The sequence below is a fragment of the Syngnathus acus genome, chromosome 23 (genome assembly GCF_901709675.1).
Source record: "Syngnathus acus chromosome 23, fSynAcu1.2, whole genome shotgun sequence".
NCBI lineage: Eukaryota > Metazoa > Chordata > Actinopteri > Syngnathiformes > Syngnathidae > Syngnathus > Syngnathus acus.
Genome location: NC_051107.1, coordinates 3671999 through 3696213, shown reverse-complemented (window position 1 = coordinate 3696213; position 24215 = coordinate 3671999). Strand labels below are relative to the sequence as shown.

The 24215-nt window shown below is 44.8% G+C and overlaps 3 protein-coding genes and 1 long non-coding RNA gene across 5 annotated transcripts; 2 read left to right on the top strand and 2 right to left on the bottom strand.

The window, feature by feature from the left end:
- Nucleotides 1–233: 233 nt before the first annotated feature.
- On the bottom strand, nt 234–3548 carry LOC119117066. Of its 2 annotated transcripts, none has more exons than XR_005096410.1 (3): nt 3531–3548; nt 909–1065; nt 234–578 (listed from the first exon to the last, which is right to left on the bottom strand). It is a non-coding gene; the product is annotated as an uncharacterized LOC119117066 (long non-coding RNA). The 2 variants fall into 2 exon arrangements; XR_005096411.1 differs by lacking the exon at nt 3531–3548 and adding an exon at nt 1168–1294.
- elk3 (ETS transcription factor ELK3) lies at nt 3537–5511 on the top strand. Its single transcript, XM_037243032.1, has 4 exons — nt 3537–3768; nt 3857–4399; nt 4958–5077; nt 5148–5511. The coding sequence occupies exons 1-4, from the start codon at nt 3562–3564 to the stop codon at nt 5238–5240; spliced, it is 963 nt and encodes a 320-aa protein (XP_037098927.1). The 5' UTR covers nt 3537–3561; the 3' UTR covers nt 5241–5511.
- A 725-nt stretch (nt 5512–6236) lies between these two features.
- On the bottom strand, nt 6237–21188 carry cdk17 (cyclin-dependent kinase 17). Its single transcript, XM_037243024.1, has 17 exons — nt 21052–21188; nt 14908–15052; nt 13947–14111; nt 11680–11813; nt 10652–10777; nt 10126–10182; nt 9941–10055; nt 9768–9862; nt 9632–9694; nt 9420–9543; nt 9194–9314; nt 9028–9125; nt 8843–8948; nt 8494–8536; nt 8293–8383; nt 8105–8182; nt 6237–8025 (listed from the first exon to the last, which is right to left on the bottom strand). Exons 2-17 carry the CDS (start codon nt 15032–15034, stop codon nt 7985–7987), a joined length of 1584 nt encoding a protein of 527 aa, XP_037098919.1. The 5' UTR covers nt 15035–15052; nt 21052–21188; the 3' UTR covers nt 6237–7984.
- Nucleotides 21189–21833: 645 nt separating this feature from the next.
- Nucleotides 21834–24133, top strand: phyh (phytanoyl-CoA 2-hydroxylase). The gene is made up of 9 exons (XM_037243031.1): nt 21834–21969; nt 22468–22517; nt 22712–22822; nt 22891–23059; nt 23133–23214; nt 23278–23459; nt 23525–23674; nt 23733–23867; nt 23946–24133. The coding sequence occupies exons 1-9, from the start codon at nt 21904–21906 to the stop codon at nt 23997–23999; spliced, it is 999 nt and encodes a 332-aa protein (XP_037098926.1). The 5' UTR covers nt 21834–21903; the 3' UTR covers nt 24000–24133.
- Nucleotides 24134–24215: the final 82 nt, after the last annotated feature.

The following is a 24215-nucleotide window of genomic DNA, read 5'->3' as shown; positions in this document are numbered from 1 at the left end:
CACAGATCAACCAGCCAATCAGGAGAAGGGGGTGAGGGCCAGTGGGTGGGACACCTTTCACTTTCAGTTCGATCACCAAATTGCGTCATCAAGACTATAAGTATGCTCATTGAATAGATCTTTATTGTCATTGTCACACATGCACAACGAAATTGAAATGACAATTTTGTCGTTTGTTTTGACTAGCAAGTTATAAAGGCAACATAGACACACAGAACACACCTACTTCAAAACACACTTCACAAACACTGATTTATTTTCCATCGGTAACATCTATGATTGTAACATTTTAGTTTCAGTTGAAACAGAAAAATAAAGACATTTTCTTTATTACAAATGAAATGTCAATTCATCATCCGATTCAATAGTCCTTCCAGAAGTGGCAATTGCCACACAAAGTGAGACATGGTTAAGAAAACACGTGTTTAAAAAGGCACATCTTTCGTCTTTGAATACGAGAAACTATTATGGACATCGTATTAAATTGTGTGAGGATTCAGTCGATTGCTGGGTTAGCATTTCCACAACGATGAGCAGGACTGGTAATCGCAGTTCAGTCTCTGGTCCCCCTCATCGCCCTTAAAAGAAACAAATCGTGCAGTCAGGCAAAACAACAACAACAACAACAACAAAGAGCAATAAGTGGCAAACTAGACAAACACCAAATAGGTTCAAGGGAACGTTTTGGCAACTTTTATCATCTTTATAGTCGTAAATTTGAATAACATCAGCTTTCAGTTTACGCATTTTAGAAAGCAATTACTTGTCTATAATAAAATGTTACCTCGTGAAAATTCATTGAATTAGTACATGGATTAAACGTTTGTCGCAAAACACGTCCATGTTTCGCCACTTCCGTAAATGCCCACTGATTATAAACGCCACAAACGTCTCCAGTGTTCCCTTACCATATTAGGGAACTATAAAATACATAATCAGGAAAAACACAACGTCAAAGACGACGAAAATCCAAAAGTCGAACCAGTAGGAGTGTTTCGGCAAAGACAAGGTGGATTCTTTGGACTTTGCAGGGTCTTCATCTTGCTGCCGAAGTCCCATGTTCGCCTGGTGGAAGATGTTGCATTCAAACGACAGTGAGATGTCGGAATCGAGTCACAAAAGACGATTCGCGATCCTAATTTCGACAAGAAAATAATTTGTACTCACGTCCATAGATGCACAAGTGTAGATGTTAACATCTTATATAAAGATAAATCAAATATACGCAAGTATGTGTGCGCAATATGAAAACTATCATCCCATTTCCGAGGTATTATGAACGCGACTCACGCCAAAACCGGAAGTAAACCTTCAGTTGAAGTGTTTATCAGAACCAGTAGAGGGCGCAAACAACTCCAACCAAACTGGTGCCGCTAGAAATGGACCTACGACTGCAATTATTCATCGTTATTAGTAAATTGTAACTACTTGTTTCCGTGATAGCGTCAAAGTTGATTCACTTGGACGAAATTTAACTTTACTCAAACTATTGTTTTGCACTAGTAATAGTGTTGAGTCCAACTTGTAGTAGTGATCGTGCAGATGTCAACAAGTGCAATTTTGCCAGAATGTTAGGCTTTGCCTGTAGCCACAAGAGGGAGACAAAGTCCAAGTTGAGGGAGAAAAGAAATTCAAAGTCGACAATAAATGCATACTGTAAAATCGGTTAGCTAATTAAAATCCTTTGGATGAAATATGTTTTTTTAAAGACTGGGAATTTGTTTTGATTACAAACAAGACCAGTTACAGTGTGAATCAACTGGTGTTTTTCAGGAAGGCGAACTGTGTGTGTTCGTTGTGCGCGTGTAACAGGAACCCATCCCGGTGAGCAGGAAGCAAAAAGTATGACGTCAGTTCGCTGAGTGGCGTCCTGTTCGTGCGTGCGCTTCGCATGAATGTGTGCGTGCGTGCGCGCCTTTACACAGATGGGAATAATGCGCCACAGGAAGTGCGCCCGATGTCCGTCTGCGCGTCCCGACTTCCTGCTCTGTGGTAAGCAAAGCACAGAGCAGAGCCGCGGATCCGCTTTCGCGCACAGCGGTATGGAGCCACAACACAAGACGACTGGCAGTCCGCTTTAGACTTTACGCGCATCTGGACGGGCCGAAAGAAGAGGATCAACCGTGCCGTAAACGAGGGTAGGCGCGGGTTATTCCTAATTCTGTTGCGTCAACACCAAAAGAAAAAATACTTCTTTAAAAGTTGTTTTAAGCAAGGTCGAATATGGGGTCGCACGTTAAAAATGACATTAAACGTCCGTAAAAATGGCGCAACACTATTTTTTTCCCCAGTCCTAGACATAGTCACAAGTAAATATTTAATATTTTACATGTAGCAAAGGAGAAAAAAGTGAGCAATGCATAACTGCTTTTAAAAGTCCCTTTCAGATTCTGTTTTTTTCTGGACCTTACGGACTAATCAAACGAGTCGCAACAACAAAAACACTTGTATTCAGTATATCTCCAAAAGTGCATTGACTCAACAGGAAAAATGAGGCTTTGTGTGTAGGAGGATCTTAATTCTGCATCACATGAGGCCAAGTAAACTTCCTGTGACTCAAAAGCTTGTAGGAGCTTTTGGCATTCAACTGGTGAAAAGGAGCAGTTTCATTCCGACAGGACGAAATCAGAAAGCTCATTTTGACATGAATCGATATAGAAATGTATTGTATGCATGTGTGTGTGTTTGTTTTCTGGTGACAGGAAGTCCGGCCTTCCTCCGAGGCATGGCTTTAAATCCGGGAAAAACGCCCCTGAATGACAGGAAGTGTTCGTTTTAGGCCCGCACAGAAAGTCGCAGTTCCTCCCTCGCTTAAATCAGAACGCAAACAGGAAAAAGCGCAAACGGACATTAATTATGATTTATGGCGGCAATACTAAACCACTCGTCGGACTGTGACCGCTTTTGGTTGCTAAGGGTGTTTCCGTTTCTATTGTTAAAAAGTCGAGGCTGCAAATTGGCATCTACCGGTAGTCGTAAATGCGTAATTAAGGCTTGTCTTAATTAATTGCGGTCATAGTCAAGGCAAGTTCAGAAAGCCGGGAGGCGAGTAAACACAAAGACTGGCAGGTAAACGAGCCAGTTAAGCAAGGCTTTATCACCAGGGAGGCAAGTACACACATCATTATAATAATAAGAGGACGTGAACATTTATTGTTGCATTTTACTTTCTATATCTGTAAAAATGCTACTACGAGCAACTGGACGACTTTACTCGACTGTACTAATATTGATTGCAATGTGTTTCACAATCTTTATTGAGCCACGAGGAAGAGAGCACGGCCAAACAAAAATTATATTAAAACTAAATGTACTGAAACAATGACGATCTCGTCTTGTTGAACAAAACGCTGCTGTGTGAACGGCAACAGGTTAATCGAATTTTACGCCATCTAGTGGAAGATAATTTAATTGTATTTGCAGTCACTATACGTCACTGGCTTAGATAGCTGAAGACAGTTACAATAGTTGTTGTAAATAAAATACATTTCCAAAGTGCGTCAGTGTATCAAATGATGTTGTGGTGTTACCAGTGGTTGATCGTCACGGATTGGCACCGTCATGGAGAGCTCCAGCACACTGTGGCAGTTCCTCCTGCAGCTGCTGCTCGACCAAAGCCACAAACATCTCATCTGCTGGACGTCAGACGACGGCGAGTTCAAGCTGCTCAAGTCGGAGGAGGTGGCCAAGTTGTGGGGCCTGCGAAAGAACAAGAACAACATGAACTACGACAAGTTGAGCCGGGCCCTGCGCTACTACTACGACAAAGTAAGCCTTGTGGGCTTTGTTTAATTGGGTGGCGGGGGGTGTCATGTGTGTTGAGTCGCCCACTAACTCAAACTTGCTCCTTTTGCAGAATATCATCAAGAAAGTGATTGGCCAGAAGTTTGTGTACAAGTTTGTTTTATTCCCCGACATTCTGAAGATGGACCCGGCTGCCGTGGAGGCCGGCCGGAGGACTGAAGACTGCAGAGGCGTGGAGGTTGAGGACGAAAATGGGAAACACTGTTACCTTCATGCCAGTCACACCCTAGAACGGCCCCGTTACATCAAAACAGAGTCCAGATACAATCGCCATGACGACAGCTCCACAGTCATCCGGTTCGTCACCAACCGCGGCCATTCCTCCCTCCCTTCAGTGACTGAAAACTCCCCGGCTCGATCTTCCTCATCACAGAGTCCCGTCCACGCAGTGACTGATGATTGCGAACAGGGCGATGTACCTTTAAACCTGTCATCGGGTCAGAGGGAGCGAGAGCGCTCCAAATTCAACAAACCCAAAGACCTGGAAATGTCATCCCCGTCCCTGCTCGTGACGGGAAATGATCTCGTCTCCATCGCCCTGAAAAGTCCAGCCCTTCCCTCTGGGTCATTGACTCCAGCTTTCCTCACGGCACAGGTACAAAATGGTGTGGAACACATTTTTCAATGCAGGGAGAAGCATGCGCTAGTAGGAAACTTGCAGTCGGGGAGGAAATGGGAGAAGGGAGGGGGGTTATAAGTGATGCCATATGTTCCAGAACGTTTACTGGCAACCGAGGCGCACTTACACTGTGAGGGCATGACGTCACAGTGTCGCACGAGCCGCCATATTCCGTTTGGGTTATTAGCGATTTACTGGAGCTTATTTTTCGACAAAACGACGCCAGTTAACTACTCGTTCGGAAAATAAACATCTAAAGAATATGAAAAACAAAACGAGTATAATGGTCGGAAAACAGTATTTATCGAAGACACGTTCACGTCTTACCAAACTTGGCGGGCTTCCTTCTTACTTCCTGCTTCGTCTTCTTCGGATGTCATTGCGGGGGCTCAAAATCAGTAAAGCGCCATTCAATTACGCCCTCTGCCGGTCTTACAAAGTAGTACAAGCCATCGCAGGCAGATTAATGACGATGCCTGATGCCAAAGTCAACACGACCTTTTCATCTTGACACATTTTTTTGTGCTTTTGTAGACGCCATCGGGTCTACTGCTCACCCCCAATCCGCTGCTGTCCAACATCCACTTGTGGTCCAATTTAAGTCCAGTGGGACCTTTAAGCCCAGGCCATCTGCAAAGCCACGCCACCTTCCAGGTAACATGCACACCACTTTGATTTGGATCAACAAAGATGTTTATCCATCTGCTATTTTCCCCCCACGCAGTTCCCTACCTTGTTGAACGGAGCCATTCCATTGCCTTGGCACAATGTGGACATTTCTTCTCCTTTGCTGATGTCCTCCCACAAGTCCTGTTAACGGAGACCTGTGCCAATAAGTCTTTTTAAAAAAAAAAAACAAAAAAAACACTGAAACTCATTTTATATTTTTGTATGGGGTGGGGGGGAGACAATCAAATGCATTTTGTATATCACAGTTTGAGGAAAGTGCAAAGGTCAGCATTTTTTGTTGAACATAGTGAGGGAAATCATGATTTTTGGGAGCTGCAACTGGATTTATGAACCAGTCAAGTGACAATGACACACAGCAGTTGAACTGGCTAACCTTTTTTTTCCACATTTTTTTTTTTTTTTTAAAACATGCTTATTTTCAGGATACTGAAATTGATCACGTGATGATAATCAATTTTTTGATCTGTTTTATATCTAACGCCTTATATCTGTTGTGCCTTCTATGACTCACTTTGTGAGTTATAATTTAGAAATGCTTATTAAACGATTATTTTATAGGGAATCAAGTGTCTTGACATGAGCATACAGATGAAATTATGCATTATTTAATTTCTGATGACCCCTAGTGGTCAATAATAACACTTTTTAAGGCCTTTTAATTGAGTCAGCTGTCAAATTATTAGGAACGACGTAACCAAGAGAGAACAAACTCAGACTTGTTATATGAAACAGATTCAATTTACTTTGCGATGGTTATGAGAAATAAATAATTCCAGTAGAAAGAGTCGCATACACACCAACTGTTCACAGGCAGCTAGCTCAGTGTGCTTTCACAAACACAGCAGGCCTTGCATGCAGCAGGCAGACACCGTTGTTGTACACACACACGCGCACACACACACACACACACACACACTCACATGAAAGTCAGGACAGTCACACATTTTTTGAAGTGGTACAACGATAAATAAAGCCGCGGTAGAAATCTCCTGTCATGCGCGTTACTGCGATTCATTTCAAAATATACGGACACCATCGAAGTTAATAGTAACAGTATTTCACTTTTCTTTTGTGAATACATGTTCATGGTGATGACCATTAATTTCATTTTTTTTCTTTTTTCTGCTTCCTCAAAGTGAACAAAACACACATCTTTTGTCTCATGGCTAGAAGACAACATCAGCTTTACAACGTATTGGTAGAAAAAATAGGTTCACTTTGCCATGTCAAACGATCGGTCATATATTTTGCATCTACTTGTGAAAGACGAATACAGTGTGCTTACGGGATTAGGACACCATTAGCTGCAAACAACAAGTCGTAGTAGTCGTTACTGCACATTTCGTGGACTGGGATCAGAATGTAGAACATTTACAGACACTCGATACATTCCCTGGGGTCATTGTAGCTTTTACACTCTGCTACGGGGAGTGTACCACTTCTAGACAAAATATCTGCTGCATGATCTAGCGCGGGAAAGCAAAGCACACTTCTGAGTCTGCGGCGAGAATCGAGGAGCTCTTCAGTAAACGCACGGCGACTAGGAATGAGACTTCCATACAAATCAACTACAATATCGGGCCGGGGCGTGGAGAAGCCCCGCTGCTCCACGACCCCCCCCCCCCCCCCCCCCCTGCAGGTTGACGCGAGATTTCAAAGGTCACAGACGTAGAGAACTTAATACTGTTGGGTACACTCGGCTAACGCCTGCCAATATGTCTTTAAAATAAAAGTGCAGGTTCAACACAAAGTTACTGCAGTGAAAGTTAAAGAGGGAATAAAAAAATTCCTGAAACCACCCGCACTGCTTTCTTCCGAGAAGTATTTGGGCCACACTGAAAAGAAAATACAAGTTGTAATTTTGTTTAAAGTCGCACTATACAAGAAGAAAGTTGCATTATTTTGATGAGAATAAAGAAGTCGTCTTTCAAGTAGAGTCAGAGAACATTATGAGGAAATATGATGCAGGGAGTGTTATGAAGAAAAGCGTTTGCACTGTTGCAATGAAGTCACAATGTTTTCAGAAGAATAAAAAAATGTTGCTGTTTTAAGAGAATGAAGCCATAGTAGATATAGAAAAAAAAGTCAACATTATGAGGAACGCTGGAATTTTGCAAGAACAGAGAAAAAGTTGGACCATTAGAATTATAAAGTCAGCGTATTTTGCAAGAAATATATATATTTTTACAAAAATAGCCTTTATAATAAATGTGAAAATTTTCACATTTTTTCTTCAAGTTATTGTTATAATATTGCAACTTTTCTTGTGACTTTACTATTTTTTTTCCCGTTTCAGTGTGGCTCCAAATTTTGATCCCAAATGTTCAAATTTGATCTGACTCAACCAAAAAAAAAAAAAAGGGTTTTCTACATTTTGGTGTCCTCCCACCTAGAGCCAAATCAAGACTTTGAAATGTGTCATTTCCGACAATAAAACCCAAAAATCGAAACTCTAAACACGTTAATATAAAAACAAACGAAGCGAGTGGTCTCCAAAAACTTGAATCACAGCTTGAACGCCATCCGTGGAATTTTGAAACAAAATTAATCGGGAGCCGAGGCCAAAAAAAAAAAATAAAAAATAGCACGGAGGCTCAACTTCACACACAAACGTAGACACACGCTCACACAAATAAGGTTTTTGTTAAATACATACAGTAGAACTTTAGCAGCAAACAGCCCCCCCCCCCCCACCGTCCGGAAATAAATAAACACACCAATTGAACGGTCAAGCTAACTCAAGAGGCGTGTGTGCATGTGGATGCGTGTGTGTTGGGTAAACCAGGAAGGGAGGGGCCGTGGTGAGGGGGGGGATCACTGTGTCATGCTGGTCAGGTGAGAGGGCGACGATGAAGGTGTCCATCCGCAAGTCTAGAAGAGCATGCTCTGCCTCCGGTTGATCTTGCCGTTGCCTGGAGGAAACGAGGGGAGGATTGGGATCAGCTGTGAGAGACATTTCCTCCGATGGGTCGGCAAAGCAAATAGAGTCACCTGACTCCGGGTACGAGGAATTCCTGTAGCCCGGGTCTCTTTGCAGCTGCACCTCCTTCAATGTGAAGATGGACACACCTGAAATAGAGTGGCTCTCCTTCATTTTGCGTTTCAAAACAAGCAACTTCTGACTGGACTTTGACATTAACGATGTTTTTGTTGTTGCGTGTGTGTGTGTGTGTGCTCACTCTCATGCAACGTGTGAACTCTCATCCCAAGATGCCTGAAGTAGGAATGTTTCATCGCATCCTCGGCCGAGATCCTCTTCTTGGATTCGTACTGCCAAGCGGACAAACGCGCTGGTTTTTAATGCAACTCCATGAAAAGTATGATGATTCATTTTGGAATTTATGATCGTGCATGCGTGTGTGTGAGAAGTTAAGGCTCACTCTGAGGAAAGCCAGCAACAGCTCGATCCCTTCGCCGTCGAGCCTGAAAGGAAGAAAAGAAAAAACGACAAGGACAACAGGTTAATGGCTGTCTGCAGCAAAGGCTGATGGGAGCGCGCAGAGGAAGGAAGCGGACGGCCGCCTTCACAATGTTCCACAGGATTTCCTCTCTTGCTCCACACACACAGACACACACAAACATTCACGTGCCCACAGAAAGGCCATTATTACTCAAGGTCTGTGTTTGCACGCGGTACTGCCACATGTTAAAACGAGAATGTCCGACTTTAACAACATCAAGCGGGAGGACTTTAAAGCCGACAATTGATAGAAAGACACAATGGCGTACCTGGGGGCGTGGTTGATGAAGGGTTGAGGTTTGTATTTGGGGAAGTTGTAAGATTTGAACTCTTCGACGGAGGAGATTCCCGGCCAGTTTTCCTCCGTGGGCGTGCCTGCGACGGCACGAGCGCAGACGACGGTCAGCACTGGCGAGCGCGTTCGACTTGAACCTGGCGGCTCGTCCGGACTCACCGAGTAACCTGAAGATGAGGTGGAGCTCGTCCTCCACCGTGGAGCCGGGGAAAAGCGGCCGACCGGCGGCCATCTCGTAAAATATACAGCCCACGCCCCTGCGAGCCAACAATCGTCGCTGAGATTCGGATGGCGAGGCAAAACGGAGAAAGCCATTTTCTTTTACCACATGTCGATCTGCGTCGAATACTCGGAGGAGCCCAGCAGAACGTCGGGAGGTCGGTACCAAAGAGTCACCACTTCATTAGAGTACGTTTTAGTCGGGACCGACTTTGCCCTCGCCAAACCTGCCGCGTTGGCCAAAACCATGAAAAGGGGGGGGGGGGGGGGGGGGGGAATTGAAAATGATCCGAGTATCGCTTCCACATCTAAAATCTTGGCACCACTCTCACCAAAATCAGCCAGCTTGAGCTCTCCCTTCTCGTTGATGAGGAGGTTCTGAGGCTTCAGGTCCCTGTGGAGAACTTTCCTCTTGTGACAATACGACAGCCCGCGCAAAATCTGGAACAAAAAGACCTGCGGCCAAAGACGTTCCGTGCCGTTAGGAAATAATCATCTGAGCTCGGAAAAGAGCAAAATGGAAATGGTAAAACTGTATCCCGACCTTCACGTTGTGCATGCTCATTATGTTTCCGCAGTCATCCATGTACTGCTTCAGATCTTTATCCTGCACAAGACATGGTATATTCGATTTTTTTTCTTCTTTTTTAAATTCACAGCAAAAAGCCGAGTTTGCTTACCAGGTACTCAAACACCAGCGTGAGGCTCTTGTCGGTGTGAACAATGTCGTGCAGTGTCACAATGTTGGCGTGTTTTAGGTCCTTCAGTAACGACACTACGCAAATGGAAAAAAAAAATCATTGCCGTGAAACCAACATTGCAGCAATGTGTTTTCTCTGAAAAATGTACTAACCTTCTCTGATGGCTGTACACGGCGCCCCCTCCTCGTGCTCCAGGCGGATCTCCTTCAGGGCCACCAGGTTGTCGGTGAGCTTGCTGCGTCCTTTGAAAACGGTGGCGTAGGTTCCCTGCAAAGCAGATGCAGTTGACTTCAGCAGTTCAATCGCCGCTCCGATTTGAATTTGCAGCTTTTCTCACCTCTCCCAGTTTGTCCAGCTTAATATAGGTCTCCAATTTCCCAAAGCCAATCTCGGACTAACAAAAGAGCACATCATTACGATGGGGAGTCAAACAGTCAGGCAAACATATTTTTGCTGATAAAATAATTTGACATGTATTGATATTTTTTATTCATTATTTCGCTGAATTGAAATGTGAAAAAGTTTTTTTGATTGACTGACTTTATTTAACAATTGTTCAATTTATTTTTCGTAAATGATCAAAGTGAAATATAAACAAACCTAGCAAAAACATTTTAGACATATTTTTGATTTATAGAAAATATTTTTGAATTTATAAAATTATCTGACAACCATCAGCATCACCCCCATTCAAAAACAACGCGACTGCAAGCGATCGGGTCTTAAAATTTTACATCTCGGGCTCCTGCTGAGTCGGTTGTCATGGCAACTGGCACAGGCTGCTCCCGGTGCCTTGAGCACTGCGGGGCTATAAAAGTGGCACATGCGTGCGCGTGCACACACACACACATGCAGATACGCACCAGCGACGCGCGGCGCGAGCGGCGGCTGAGCGGCTGGTCGAACGAAGGACTGGTGAGCTGCAGCTTCTCCAAGTAGCCGTCGGGAATTCGGATGTCGGCCGGCAGCGACAAGCGCTTATTGAGGTCCTTTAAACACAAACCCACGCAGATGTAAATACATATATTTTGACATTTCATCCTCTCTCGTCCATGCAATTACGACACAGAGAGAGCAGAATGTTATGGGCAAGACAAAAGCAGTCCACCCACGCTCTCCTGGAGACAGGCGGCAAAAATAACTCGCTCTCATCTCTTCCTCCCATGCCAGTGAGACAAAACAGATTAGGTCCATCACATGGATGTGGACAGGCATGATTTGTGTGTTCTGACAGCAAAATAAGTCTAATCTTGATCAAATGTGGACTCATGTGGCGTGTAAAAATAGAAGATCGCATAGGTTGTCAAATTTGGCCTCGATACCAGAATTATATCATTGCGGCTTTGATCAAGGTGCTGTCTGAATTATTTTTATGATTCCTCAACAAGATGCTAATCGTATTATGTAATTGTGCTTCCTGTTTGGACACAAAAAAGGCTTCTCAAAAAGGATTATATAAAGACGCAGCAACAAAGAGGCTATTATTTCACCTAAAATAACAGCTAAGGGGTTATTTTGATGAGTTGGCTCCTCGTTTGCGACCTCATGAGGAAAGGCCGAAATGCATTACATAAAAAAAAAACGCTGAGTCACAAATAGTATGTCTTCGGTACATTGAGTCGATATTAAAGTCGTCTTCAAATTCACATCAGGACAAGGATGTGGGGGAAAAAAAAAAGGTTTTCCTCAGCATCTTTTTTTTTTTATCCAGCAGGGGGCAGAAATCCTCCGAGCTCAGCATCACACTTCAACATTTTCAGGAATGGGCAATATTTTTACATGATCACGCATCCTGTAATATTTGTGGCATTTATTTTCCCCCGGAATTAGTTCAAAATAAATTTAAAAACAGTGCATAGGCAGAGATGTGGGGAAGGCGACCACATATTACCTCCATGGAGATTCTCCGGTGGACTCGGTTCCTCAGGCAGACGCCCGTTGGGGACTGGACCTCGTCCGATGACGTCCCCGACGCTTGGTCGCTCTCTCCGTCGGAGCCCATCTTAAGATTCTCGTGCACAATGTCTAAAACAGAACACACACGATACAACTGTGTTAAGCATTAATTAAGTGGATGTCGAGGCAGACAAAGTGGCAGTGTGATTTATTCTTTGCTCATAAAGTGGGAATCCCTCGACAACCACAATGCACCCGGGCTGACTGCCAAGCAGTGATTTTTCTGCACTGGTTCCAATAAAGGAGGCGAGATTTCGAGTTGCTCTGCTCAACGACCCCCGACAACAAACAGCCCACGTTCATAATGCCAACGGAGTAGCATTAGCTGCAAGTTAGCTTCATCTCTCGAAAATAAGTCCAAACCTAAGAGTTTAAACACCACCTGAGCGTTTAAACCAATTCGTTATACAAGCTCATTATTTTGATACAACGGTCAGGCTTTTGTAAATCCCGAGGCCCGAGTATAAATAAACACTTTAGCGCATCTTCCAGGGCCGTAAAACGACCACGGCTTGCCAAGCACAGCGTGAGCGACGATGCCCAAAGCAGATGCACGGTCCTAACCCTCCAAAGCTCCCGACTCAACACACACACATGCAGTGAGTGAAGGCCTGCAGTTTGTTATCCGCGATCAAGAGGGGATTTCTTTCAAATGTGTTCATTCCTCTAATAAATATTACAGAAACAGAATTAGAGAAGGTTTAATCCAGGAAACGACTGAAGTCATTTCTATTCGGACTTTGAGCCCTGAAGCTGTTAAAGTGCGATGACTTTGCAGATATAAGAATAAATGCCGGTCGACTTGGAGCAGCTCGAATGCTGCGATGGTTTGCTTGCAACGTTTGTTCGACAGGTGATATTACGCAATCTGAAAGTGTCACCGAGCACGAGGAAAGGAAGCAGGCCGGATGCGCGGCCGACTGGGACGATGCCCTCGGCTGTGCAAAACACATTCTACGCGGCGAGTTTAGCTAAAATTAGCACGCGCGTTAAACTGTGGGTGTAGCGACTTCCAAATTACAGCGTGGTGAGATTTCCTGGGGAAAAAAACCCTGAAAAAGGCGTCAGAGAGATGACGCAAATGCGCGCAAGGATTCCAGAAAGGATGCAAGAAAACCTGACGACAAATTTAAACCTTCTATTTCACTTCTCTCTCTCTCACTTTGTTACATCCTCAAATATCCTCTCCTTTCACTTTCACCCCCCTCCCACTTTCGCATCCTCATTTGCATGTCTCCATCATAGCTCCCTCCGTCCCATATCGCCGGCGACCTACTCGGAGCGCACATTTACCCAGCAATATTGCGTTCGTATGACCATAGTAGCGCTTTGTCCTACAAAAGTGGCCCGTTTTGGCATCCGCATTCCTCCATCTGGGCCGGGGTCCAGAGCGAGGCCCAGTAGGCCTATCAAGCATACACAAACATAATAGCATCAAGCCGCTTGGTTGCACATTTTTAAAGAGCGATGTTTATCATACCACAGATAGCAAATCCTGTGTGATTTTAAACGGGCGTGAATGACTTCTTGCACGGATCGGTGGAGAGAGACAGGTTGTTGTTTTTTTTGTCAGGAACTAGAAATTAGAAAAATAGAATCGAAAATTGACCAAAATTCCATTTAATTTGAAAGTAATTTTCTATTAGGATGAATATTTTTGTTTTTTTAAATGATCTGTTACTTATATGTATCCAAAGTACTTGTATGGGTGACTGGTATCGGTGAATACTCCGAAATTGAGTACTCAAACTGGTACGTCTTAAACGAGTGGACGAGTGAACATCCCTAGTCAAAACAGAACTTAGCAATCGAGCTTGGTGATGCTTGGTGATTATATAATTTTTTTTAGACGGCGTAAACAAAATCTGGCCCAGTCTGTTCCTCAATCTGGCTCAACTGAGCGTTTATATAACCAAGAGTCCTGTAATCTAGTATGTTGACATTTTTCTTCTCAATTTGACACTTTGATAATTTCCTTTTATGAAAGTGGTGACTGATAGTTTCCGGGTTGCCCTGCAAAGCGAGATGGCGCGTCATCACCGTGAGTCACGTCGCCCCTGACAAGATGCTACACATCGGTTGTGAATCAATTCACAGGAAATATCGTCATCTTTGGTCGCACGTGTGGAAAGAGCAAAGGTGGGAAGGACGAACGGCGATCTGTGACTTTCTGTGAAGAGAATCGGCGTTTGCGTGGCTCACCCAAGCGACTGCCGTTGCGCGGGATGGACATGAACGAGCCCAAGGTGCCGCCGATGACGCTGTGCGGCCGGCGCAGCGGCGGCTTTTTGAAGGAGCCCGTGTACTGGTGCAGGAAGGAGTGCATGCTGTGGGAGGTGGGCGGGCGGCCGTTCCTCATGAAGGGCTCTGAAAGACAACAAGGACGCGAGAAGCTTGGCCTTCAAGTGGAGCAGAGTTCATTACCGACACACGGCGGAATTACCCCAGCGGCGTATTTACCGAAGATTATTATTATCATTATTTTGGCAAGCTCCCGCCAATCATACACCAGGTTACGTCATCTCAGGAAACGAAACAGCCCGCAACAGTTTACAAGCTGTAACGTATATTATTTTGAAGCTGATCTCCAGGTGTAGATTCTGTTGCTCAACAGAGGGTAAACTAAGTCTTAAATTCGCTAAGCTGACGGTGTCCCGGCTGACCTTCTCGCTGAGAGAGCTGAGTGTGTGTTTATGCAAATGCCCCCGTGTGTGTGTGTGTGTGTGTGTGAGACATTACTCCCGTTACATAACATCGCTGAACCGCTTCATCCCCATCGCGACCGAATGTTTTCATTCACTCCGCATCGTCGTCAGTGTTTAATAATTTAAAGACCCCGTGAGAGCAGGCAAGTTGCTAAAAGCACTTTTATAAAATGTCCGCAGATGGCCATGTACACTGTGTAGAGAGATTTAATTACCGTTCAAGGCATTTGCAAGGTAATAGATTGAAGGGTTTTTAACTAAAGTGTGTTTTTATTGGAGCCGTGGTTAAAAAAAAAAAAAGCTTGTTGTATTCATCGTCTGGCGAAGTAGGTATAAGTGAGTCATAGGGCTAAAATGATAAATTAGCATTATTATGTTGATTATGAGATCAACGCTAAAAAAAAAAGTATGGATATTGTTGAAAAAATAAAAATGGACTTGAGTGCACAGTTACAAACCATTGTCCTTGGTGCCGCCGTCCTCGATGGTCATCTGCTCGGCCAGCTCGGAGAGCGACTCGTCGATGGTCTGACTCGAGCGGAGCGTTAACGACAGACGCTTCTTAATCCTCTTCATCTTCTCCATGGCGGGGCGGTGAGCGGCCTGCGACAGACACACACACACACACACACGGTCAGCATTCATTCCCGAGTGTCGCACCAAAAGCCAAATTTCACCAGCGTTGGCGTTTGGGATTGCAGACAATCCCCGCTCAGCTCCGAGCAGCCCCATGAATGAAGGCTCCTTTTAATCCAATATTAATCCGCTCGACAAACGCGTGAGCGGCACATGCATAAAGCATGAACGAGGCATGAATAAAAGATGAACATCGCCGAATTGAATGAGGCTGTTTTCACTTTTAAACCGGGAGGGGGTGTCGACTAATTGGAGGAGGAGAAGAGCCTGACGTCAAGACTGTCGATCCGGACGGCAGGAAACACCTTGCTCAATCGCCCTCCAGCTGCTCCTTGCTCATTGTGCTGCCGTGTCAACGCCTCGTCAAGCGAGTCCGCGGAAAAAAAAAAAAAAAAAGGGGTGGGGGGGCGTAAGGGAGGAAACAGACGCAGAAATGTCCCGCCTGCCCGTCTTGGCTGACCCTCAACGACAATCAAGCCGACCTTCCTTCCTCCTTCCCGTGAACAGCTCCCACTCATGACACATCCCCCGGGGCGGTGTGTCGTCCGTGTCGCCGCACGGCGCGAGCGATTAATCATCGCGAGGGTTCGCACAGTCGCCCATCCGTCCAATTATGGATCACCTTGGCACATTCGGCGAAAGGCCTCAATATAGCGCACTGGAGTCGATCCAATTTTAAAAGCCCACCAGGCTATGGGAGGGCAATGCGAGAATAAAGTTTGCATTTATGCTCCGTAGCAACTGTAACTAGGTTGAGCCCTTGAATTTGTTTTTTGCTTGGTATTAAAAGTTACAATTTCTTGTTAGGTAGTTTGTTTGAACTGGTTTGAGTCAAATTAAGATACGAGTCTACCCCAGGAAAGGCTCACAAATTTATTTGACTTTGGCTAAAAATTAATATGCTGTCAAAAATTAAATATGGTCGGACGGGGTGTCTTATTTTTGAAGTAATGCATTCAGTTCACACCACATTTGCATCAAAACAGCAAACATTTCAATATTTAAATAAGTCAGCTCACCCCCCCCCATGACAGCACGTTTAAAAAATTGAGAGCATTTGCGGCATGCTCGTGTGATGAGCCTACTTTTGGAAGAGGAAGTGTGTCATGGCAACCCTGGTGGCTCTGCCATCATGCAGATCTGATGACCCTCACGCACACACATTTATGTACACAGTTGAATCTAACGGGGATGAAAATGATGTTTTGAAAAAATAACCGGCTTGTGTACGTTTAAAATGAATTCAGTCGCACGTACAAACGCACACGGGCAGATAAGTAGTCTTTGTCCCCCATACAGAGGAGTGTAACAAAGCCGGGTTTTATCTCTGCCGCAAAACAAAGACGAATGACGTGTGTGTGTGTGTGTGTGTGTGTGTGTGTGTGGTGCAGCTTGTGCCTGCGATGGCAGTGTATGTGAGGGAATGTAAAATCTGGCATGAAAATCTGTCTGTTTCTGCAAAAAAAAATAAAAATACTGAGCCCCCTGACTGTGACTCTTTCATCATCGGCAAATCCTGAAATTTTGACCCACATTCTCAGAGGAAAAAAAAAAACCTCACCGATCTACATACCCCCTCCCCCCCCCCCCCCTTCCTGGAGCATCCTGGATAGTCAATGCAGGAGAACACTTCACAAGGGAAGTCATCAAACCTGAAAGACTAATTACTGCACTCGTAATAATTACACCCCCCGTCTCCTGCTTCCCTACACCTCCTTTCGAAGGATATCAGAGAGGAGATGAATGTGTCTTGAAAGTCAGTAGGAGAGTGTGAAAAGGAATCGGTGGAAGAGGGAGGGACCACGAGAAGGAAAGGAGACATAATGGCGGGCGGGAATGGAGAGAATCCAGCCCTGCCGAAGCAAGACTCGACTTTGAGAAGCTTGTGAGGAAAATAATGGGCAAGAGCTCCTCTTTAGTCGTTACCATGTCATTTTGTGTGAAGCAGCCCGTAATTTCACATTCTGAAGCGCCAAAGTAGTTTCGATCAATGGAGCGGAGATAAGCGAGCATTGGACCTGTTGTGGAACTCTGAGAAGAAATTAATGCCTTAGCGACCGACCAGACATTCCAAGAAGCATAATAGAAGCTGGAGGAGAAAGAAAGCCATCAGACAAGTACATCCGGCCTTTCTGACAGATAAAAACAAGCAAATGAAGGCCGCACATATGGATGGGAGACGGAGAGGCTCTTTGGAATGAGTCAGCCAAAGTAAACCCGAACCGACATTAATGAATAAATTGCCCTTGGAACCTCAAACAACTCTTATAGATTTTCTTCTGGGTTTGTACCATTCAAAATAAATAATAATAATTAAAAAAAAAAAATAGAAGGCAAGAACAAATCAATAAACTCCGAAAGTAAATGGCGCTCTATTGTAATTAATCATCAGAATGTAAAACACTGCAAAGACTTGTGTGAAGCAACCCAATGTTGTCACCTCTAAATTGATTTCACTTTGTGGTCAGTCAACAGGCATTTTTTCTTTTCTTTAGTGGCCATCAGAAGCGTTTCAAAGGCTTCCAGTGCAGTCACAAGCATGTGTTTGTGTAGCCATGAGGACGCATACAAACAGCGTCGCCACTGCTGCCTGCCGCGGTGGGTGCTCTCAGCTCAAAGACCCTTTTGTTTGCTCCAGAGAAGCCAAAAAAAAAAAAGGGAGCTTCAGCATGACTGACCCACGGGGGCTTCGCTGGGTTCTTGTGAGCAAGAAGCACAAAAGGCTGTAATGTTAATATTAATAGATAAAGGGATGACATAATTATAAAGAAAAGGGATCGATCAAAATAAAGGCAGGAACTCGTACTGTATGTCCCTCGTGTGATGCTCGAGCAATTTCTGACAAAGCAGATGCTCTCAATAGGAGGAACAGTGACGACAGAAGGAATGACGATGGACAAGTGGAAGGGGTGAGTTGAAGGTGACGTGTTATTTATAGATTTGGAAGCCTTGCAAAGTCTGCCGGTCGCATCCAAATGTCAACACCGCACAAGACGGACCGCGATATAGCTTTGGCCACACGTGTGTTGGTGTGTGTGGCGTCTGAGGTCATGACAAAGGCAGGACACGCTAATCTTCAATTAAAGGATGATCCTTCCAATCGGTGTATCAGGACGGTGAGGTTATCAAACCCGAAACACACACGGCGATGGAGGTCAAGCCCTCACACGACGGCAGACACTCGAAAGCGGGCGATCAACCTTTACGCCGTGGCATTACACGCCACTGTAGAGTACCTAAAATTAGCTTGTTTCTTTTACCCCATTGTGGCTTTCTTTTTTTTCTTTTTTTTTATCTGCAGTGAACAAACGATGCGGAGCGCTGAGGTGACGCATTAACATTGATGGCCTGTGTCTTTTCACATGCTCCCGCGTGATGTGCACTCGTTTCGCTATTAGGCAGTGGACTGGAAGACGATTGCAGGCTGGTAAAAGCCTTGCTTCCCAGTCTGGTATTGACATAGTGCTCAATGCTTTGGAAGAAGGGGGGGGGGCGGGCTACTATACTGATTCAGTTTACATACAATCTTGGTTATCACTGATTGCTTATGGCAGAGCAAGGTTGAAAAAAATTCATAGAAAAATGCCCCAGCATATTTAAGGGGTGGCAGTGCCCCCACGGCCCCCCCCCTCTAGGCCTGCCAGTGCACATGCTTTACGGGATTCCATGATGTAACCTGCCACTCCCCTCGCCAGTTCCAAATATCTCCACTAACCCTCGAGGGCCTGAGGAACAGGTGGCGGATACTCGCGGCGCCGTGTTGGGTGATTCGCTCCCGTGAGCAATTCCCCCGTCCTTGGGGTTAGCCAGGTTCTCGTGAAGACCTTGGTGTCTTGAAACTCGAGCTAAAAAAAATAATCATGCAGTCTTTCTTGAACTCCTAAACACCTTATTTTAATTGTACCTCCACCGAGCACTCGAGGGGGGGGGGGTCGTTTGTGCCAATTTGTCAAACTCCATCCCGTATGGAAGTCTGCAGTCAAACACCTGCCCTGCTTTCATGTGCAAATGGCCGCTTTCATTCCATCTGATGTTATTTCATCATGAATGAGCGACGGCTTGTTTATGCACTGATGTGATTATCAGCCAGTGTCCCTCTCTCCGTTCCGACGGCGCACACATCTGGAACGAGCGGCATGGCAATGCAGACAATGTGACTTGCGGCACAAAGTCGGACACACATACAAGAGCGAACATCCCTTTCTGACATCCGACCACGCTCGCGCGGGCTGACAAGCGCACGCACTCTATCATTACTCTGTGTCACATCAGTCGGATGCGGTACGGCCAGGATTGTCGCACGCGCACACACACACAACACACAAACAGGAAGACCGATAAAAAGATCGCACAGCACTCCACATTCCTTACATAGTTTGCGTCATTTTTCTGGGTGTGATTCATGCATCACCCCACACGAATCGCAATCATTCTCAAGATGGAGAAAAGCAACAAGACGAAAAGGAATTATTTTTAACGTTATGTAAACGAGAGGGGGGGGCGAGGGGGGTAGAAAGAGAGAGCCGGAGCCGTTGTCAATGGCAACAGTGTTTTAGAGGCTGATCATAAAGCAAGCACAGTCTGCGCCGCAGCAAAGCATTGTGGGCAATTTGGAGGCCTTACGTAACATATGACCATAGTTGGGGTGCATTTTTAAACATGTAAATATTAGCATTAAGTCTTAACAATGATCGGTTTCAATTTCTAAGGATTATAAGTGTATTTTGGCTTCCTCGCACATTCCAAGAGCGCCCATATTGGTTTCATAGAAGATTCTAGCTTATGCAGAGGTGTCAATGTGAGTTGGGATTTCATATTTTGGTATGGCTCTTAAGAGGATGGCTCTCAAAGAACAGGTAAGGTAGCATTCAATCAAACTCTGTCACGTGAAGGCCAAAAATATGAACCTATCTTTGTTATAATGGTGTCACAAGACATTTGAAGTTTGTTTCAAAGCTCTGATAAAAATAAATAAATTAAAAAAAACACTGACTTGTCAACAACTGAAACTTGGTGCCGTCTTTCTGTCAAATATTTCTAGTCCCAGCAAAAGACAAAACCCTGCTTCGGCCTGGTGAGCATGTTGACACTTTGAAGTGAAACTTCTGCAGAGTATTTTCAACGTAATCGTTGTGAGAAAAGATTCTTTGTCAACTGCCAGTTTCATACGAGACATTGCGTGTGTGAGCTATAATGCAGATCAATGCAAGCACTCCCACATGACCTAACAATGGTAGTGGGACGTCATGGTAATGACTTTGTCCTCTGGGGGTGTGCTACCCTCAATAACCAACATGTGGATGTGGGTCAGAACACACACTGGCTTAGACGTCAAATTAAGAGGTGAAGGACTGTGAAAGCAAATTGGCCTCAAACAGGACGAGTGAGAGAGACATGCATCTGTCAGATTAGAATATTAAATGGGAGCAGGTGCACCTCACGTAACACACAAGAGGATCATAGGTATGCACAAAAAAAAATAAAAGCTAGAGGTTGCAACATTGCTTTGCAATTCACGAAAAGTAAAAAAGCTTAGGGATTGGAAATACGACTCAAATTTGTGTTATGCTATTTTATGTTTGTACGGCGACCTTGAGTGCCTTGAAAGCCGCCTTATAAATAATATGTATTATTATTATTATTAATACCACACCTACGTTTTTACATTTTGTGATAGACGCAGAACCTGAACGGTAACATGAAGGCATCCATAATACACACTTTGTCAACAAAGTTAAATATTTGCAGAGCACACAGCGAGTTCTGGGGGCAAAACGAAAAGCATTTGTCAAATGTCAAAACAGCGCACTCAATGTGGCATCTCGGTTTGCGCTTGTGTTGACGTTTTAGGAACCACAAACCACTCTGCTGCTTTCGTCTTTGGAGCCGAATTTACCGAAAGGTTATGAACTCTAGAATTAGATAGAACGGATGAATTCCCTAAGTGTTTTTTGAAAGAATTTTACCTGTAAACGGTGAATTCCGTGGTTTTAAGCGGACCCTCCGGAGCTGCCAGGCCCGGATGCCCTCCTCCGCTGTATCCGCCCACAAAAGTAGACCGAAAAACACAGCTCCGGCTCGGTTCCGGTTCCAGGCGTTTTTGTAAAGAAAAGGAATAACGTCCTCAGAAACCAAAAAGGGCAATGGGGACAAAGGACGACAGACGGAACCCCTTTAAAACGCTGTTTTTGTGGCGGCGTGAGCCGATTAAAGATTCGGGAGAGGCAGCTTCAGTTCTACAAGCGACTGAGGGGACGGGAGGGGTGCAATCAAGCTAGCTGCCATCAAGCTGTACTAGATAGCGAAGCAGCTTCCTGTTTGAGTAAGAAATAAAAGCATTACAGCATCCGGTTACTGGGAGAGAAAAGAAGTCCGTCCTTTATCGTCATACTCTCAGTCAAATCCCGGCATTTATTCTAAAATAATTATAAATATTAAAATATCAAAACAAAAGACTCTTTTATTGTTTTAGCTTTAATTGCGATCCACGTTGTCACCATTTATTTACAAATGTTGAGACTAATTTTGAAAGCTGGGCGATTTCTAGTGACAGGTCGCCCTCTGCTGGTGAAGTTGAGAGACGGGTGAAGCGTGTATTATTGCAGACCATTAGAATTCCGTTAAATTAATCAAGTTATGATGCGATTTATACAGATATAGCTCCATTTAACTGTGCGGTATTTCAAGTTGTTGAACTATAAAGATTATACACCCAACAACAGTAAAAGGTCACGTGTGTTGTTGTTCTGCTCTTTGACCTACTTCCACATATTACTAGTGAAGTGACCGGACAAGAGCGCCTACCAACCTGCTAAACTATGTCGCGGGCTGCCGAAAGGCTCAAATTGATGATGGGGCATCTCGATCGGACCCCAGCCGTGGTTGTATCCTCTTTAATTTTTTGGATCTTTACCGCGGCTAACTTCATCTTATATATCCGAGAGCTGTGCATCGAGACGTGGACTGCGAAGGTAACACAGGCCGGGGAGTCTCACCAGAGACGACAAAGGCCGCCTGGATGATCTGCGCAGAAGGATATTTATATAATAAAACATTAAATGCTCCCAAGTAACGGTATTTTAAATGATTAAATGTTCCCGACAACTGTAACAGTTATGCACGTAGTTACGACTAGCGTAATAACCGGCTAACTAAACTATTGATTGCAAAGTGTCGGAACATAACGGCAGGACTTGTTATTGCTGCGCCGTCTTTGCGAACAGAGTGTCTGCAAGGTTGAGATCATGGAGTGCATCATGGGAAATATGCAGAATGAGTTTGGTGCGCCGTAAATAAATGAGTTAAACTGTCTTTTTGAAAAGCGTGTCTTGAGATTTTCGTGGATTTAAATCTGCTATCATCCTTGACTTGAGCTACTCCAGGCAACACCGACGTCGGCTCAAAGCACCGCCCCTCACCCCCACAATCTAAGGTAAGACTTTTTCCTTTATGCACTTATATAAGTATTTATTGCCCCCTTTGACACAGTTCAAACAATGACTTCCAACTGTAACGTAACCCAGTAATAAATAAGACTTGAGTGCATTGTTTTGCTATTTTTAGTTACCTGACAGCAGCTCTATGTGACTCAAGAGTTAGTGAATTAAAATATTTTCTCATTGTCAGATACACACTCGACAATGACCTGCTGAGGCCAGAAGAGCGGCTCTTCTATGAGCAAAATGGATTTTTTGTTGTCAGGAATCTTGTGGCCGACGAGGACATTGACTTGTTCAGGTGACGGCGTGAAACTTCAACATCAAATGAAGTACGAAATAGTTTTACCTGCGTCTTTCTGTCTTCAGGAAGGAGTTTGAGCGCATTTGTCAACGAAAAGTCAATGTTCCCGGTCTGGTGGTTATGAGAGACGTGGCCATTTCCAAGTCGGAGTTTGTTCCCGATCAGAAAGCCGTCACCAAACTCCAAGACTTCCAGGAGGATCCCGAACTTTTCCGGTACTGCACCTTACCGCAGGTATGAAACACATTTGTCAACGTTGTGCTTGGAACACTAACCGAAAATTAAAAGCTGACCTTTCTCTTGTCAGATCTTGAAGTATGTGGGCTGCTTCACAGGACCGAACATCATGGCTATGCACACCATGCTCATCAACAAGCCTCCCGATGCAGGTAAGAGGACGCTCTCAAATTGACAACCGGATTGGTTTTCGAAAAGCTCATCTGTGTCTGCAGGAAAGAAAACGTCTCGCCACCCCATGCATCAGGATCTGCATTACTTCCCATTCCGACCGGCCGACCGCATCGTCTGCGCCTGGACGGCGTTGGAGCGGGTCAACAGGCAGAACGGATGCCTGGTGGTCCTGCCGGGAACGCACACGGGCACGCTCAAGGAGCACGACTACCCAGAGTGGGAGGTCCGAGCGCCGACGTAGAATCACCGCCTGGCTTGAAAGCCTGATTTGAATTTCCCCGCACTCAGGGTGGAGTGAACAAGATGTACCACGGAGTGCGTGACTACAACCCAGACCATCCCAGGATCCACCTGGAGATGGAGAAGGGCGACACGGTCTTCTTCCACCCGTTGCTGATCCACGGTTCTGGAATGAATCAGACGGAAGGATTCCGTAAGGTACGACACCAAATCCGATCAACGCTTGCAAAAGTGTGACGATTTTTTTTGTTTCCAGGCTATCTCCTGCCACTACGCCAGTTCCGACTGCCATTACATCGACGTGAAGGGAACATCGCAGGAAAATATTGAGAATGAAGTGAAGGAGCTAGTGTCCAGGAAGTACTCCGGGACTGTCAGTCTCACCTTTCAGGTAATTTCAGCATTTCACTGACACCACTTGAAAGCGCAAAAGGCAATAAAGACTAAACTCATTTGTCGCCCCCTACAGGACACTTGGGCTTTCCGAGGCCGCCTGGTACAGGGAGAGCGACGCGGACTTTGAGACAAGCCGACAAAATTATGTTTAAATGAGCAATCAGCTGCTGTGTTCACTTTACAAAAGATAATTGTGATAATTAGTCATAATTTGTGCACTTAAGCTTAACATTGACTGACAGTTTTGACACTCGGGGAAAAAAAACAAACTGAATTTACGGGACACTTTAAATGAATGTACGCTAGCTGTTGAATATGTTTTAATAATAAACTGCTCGAATCG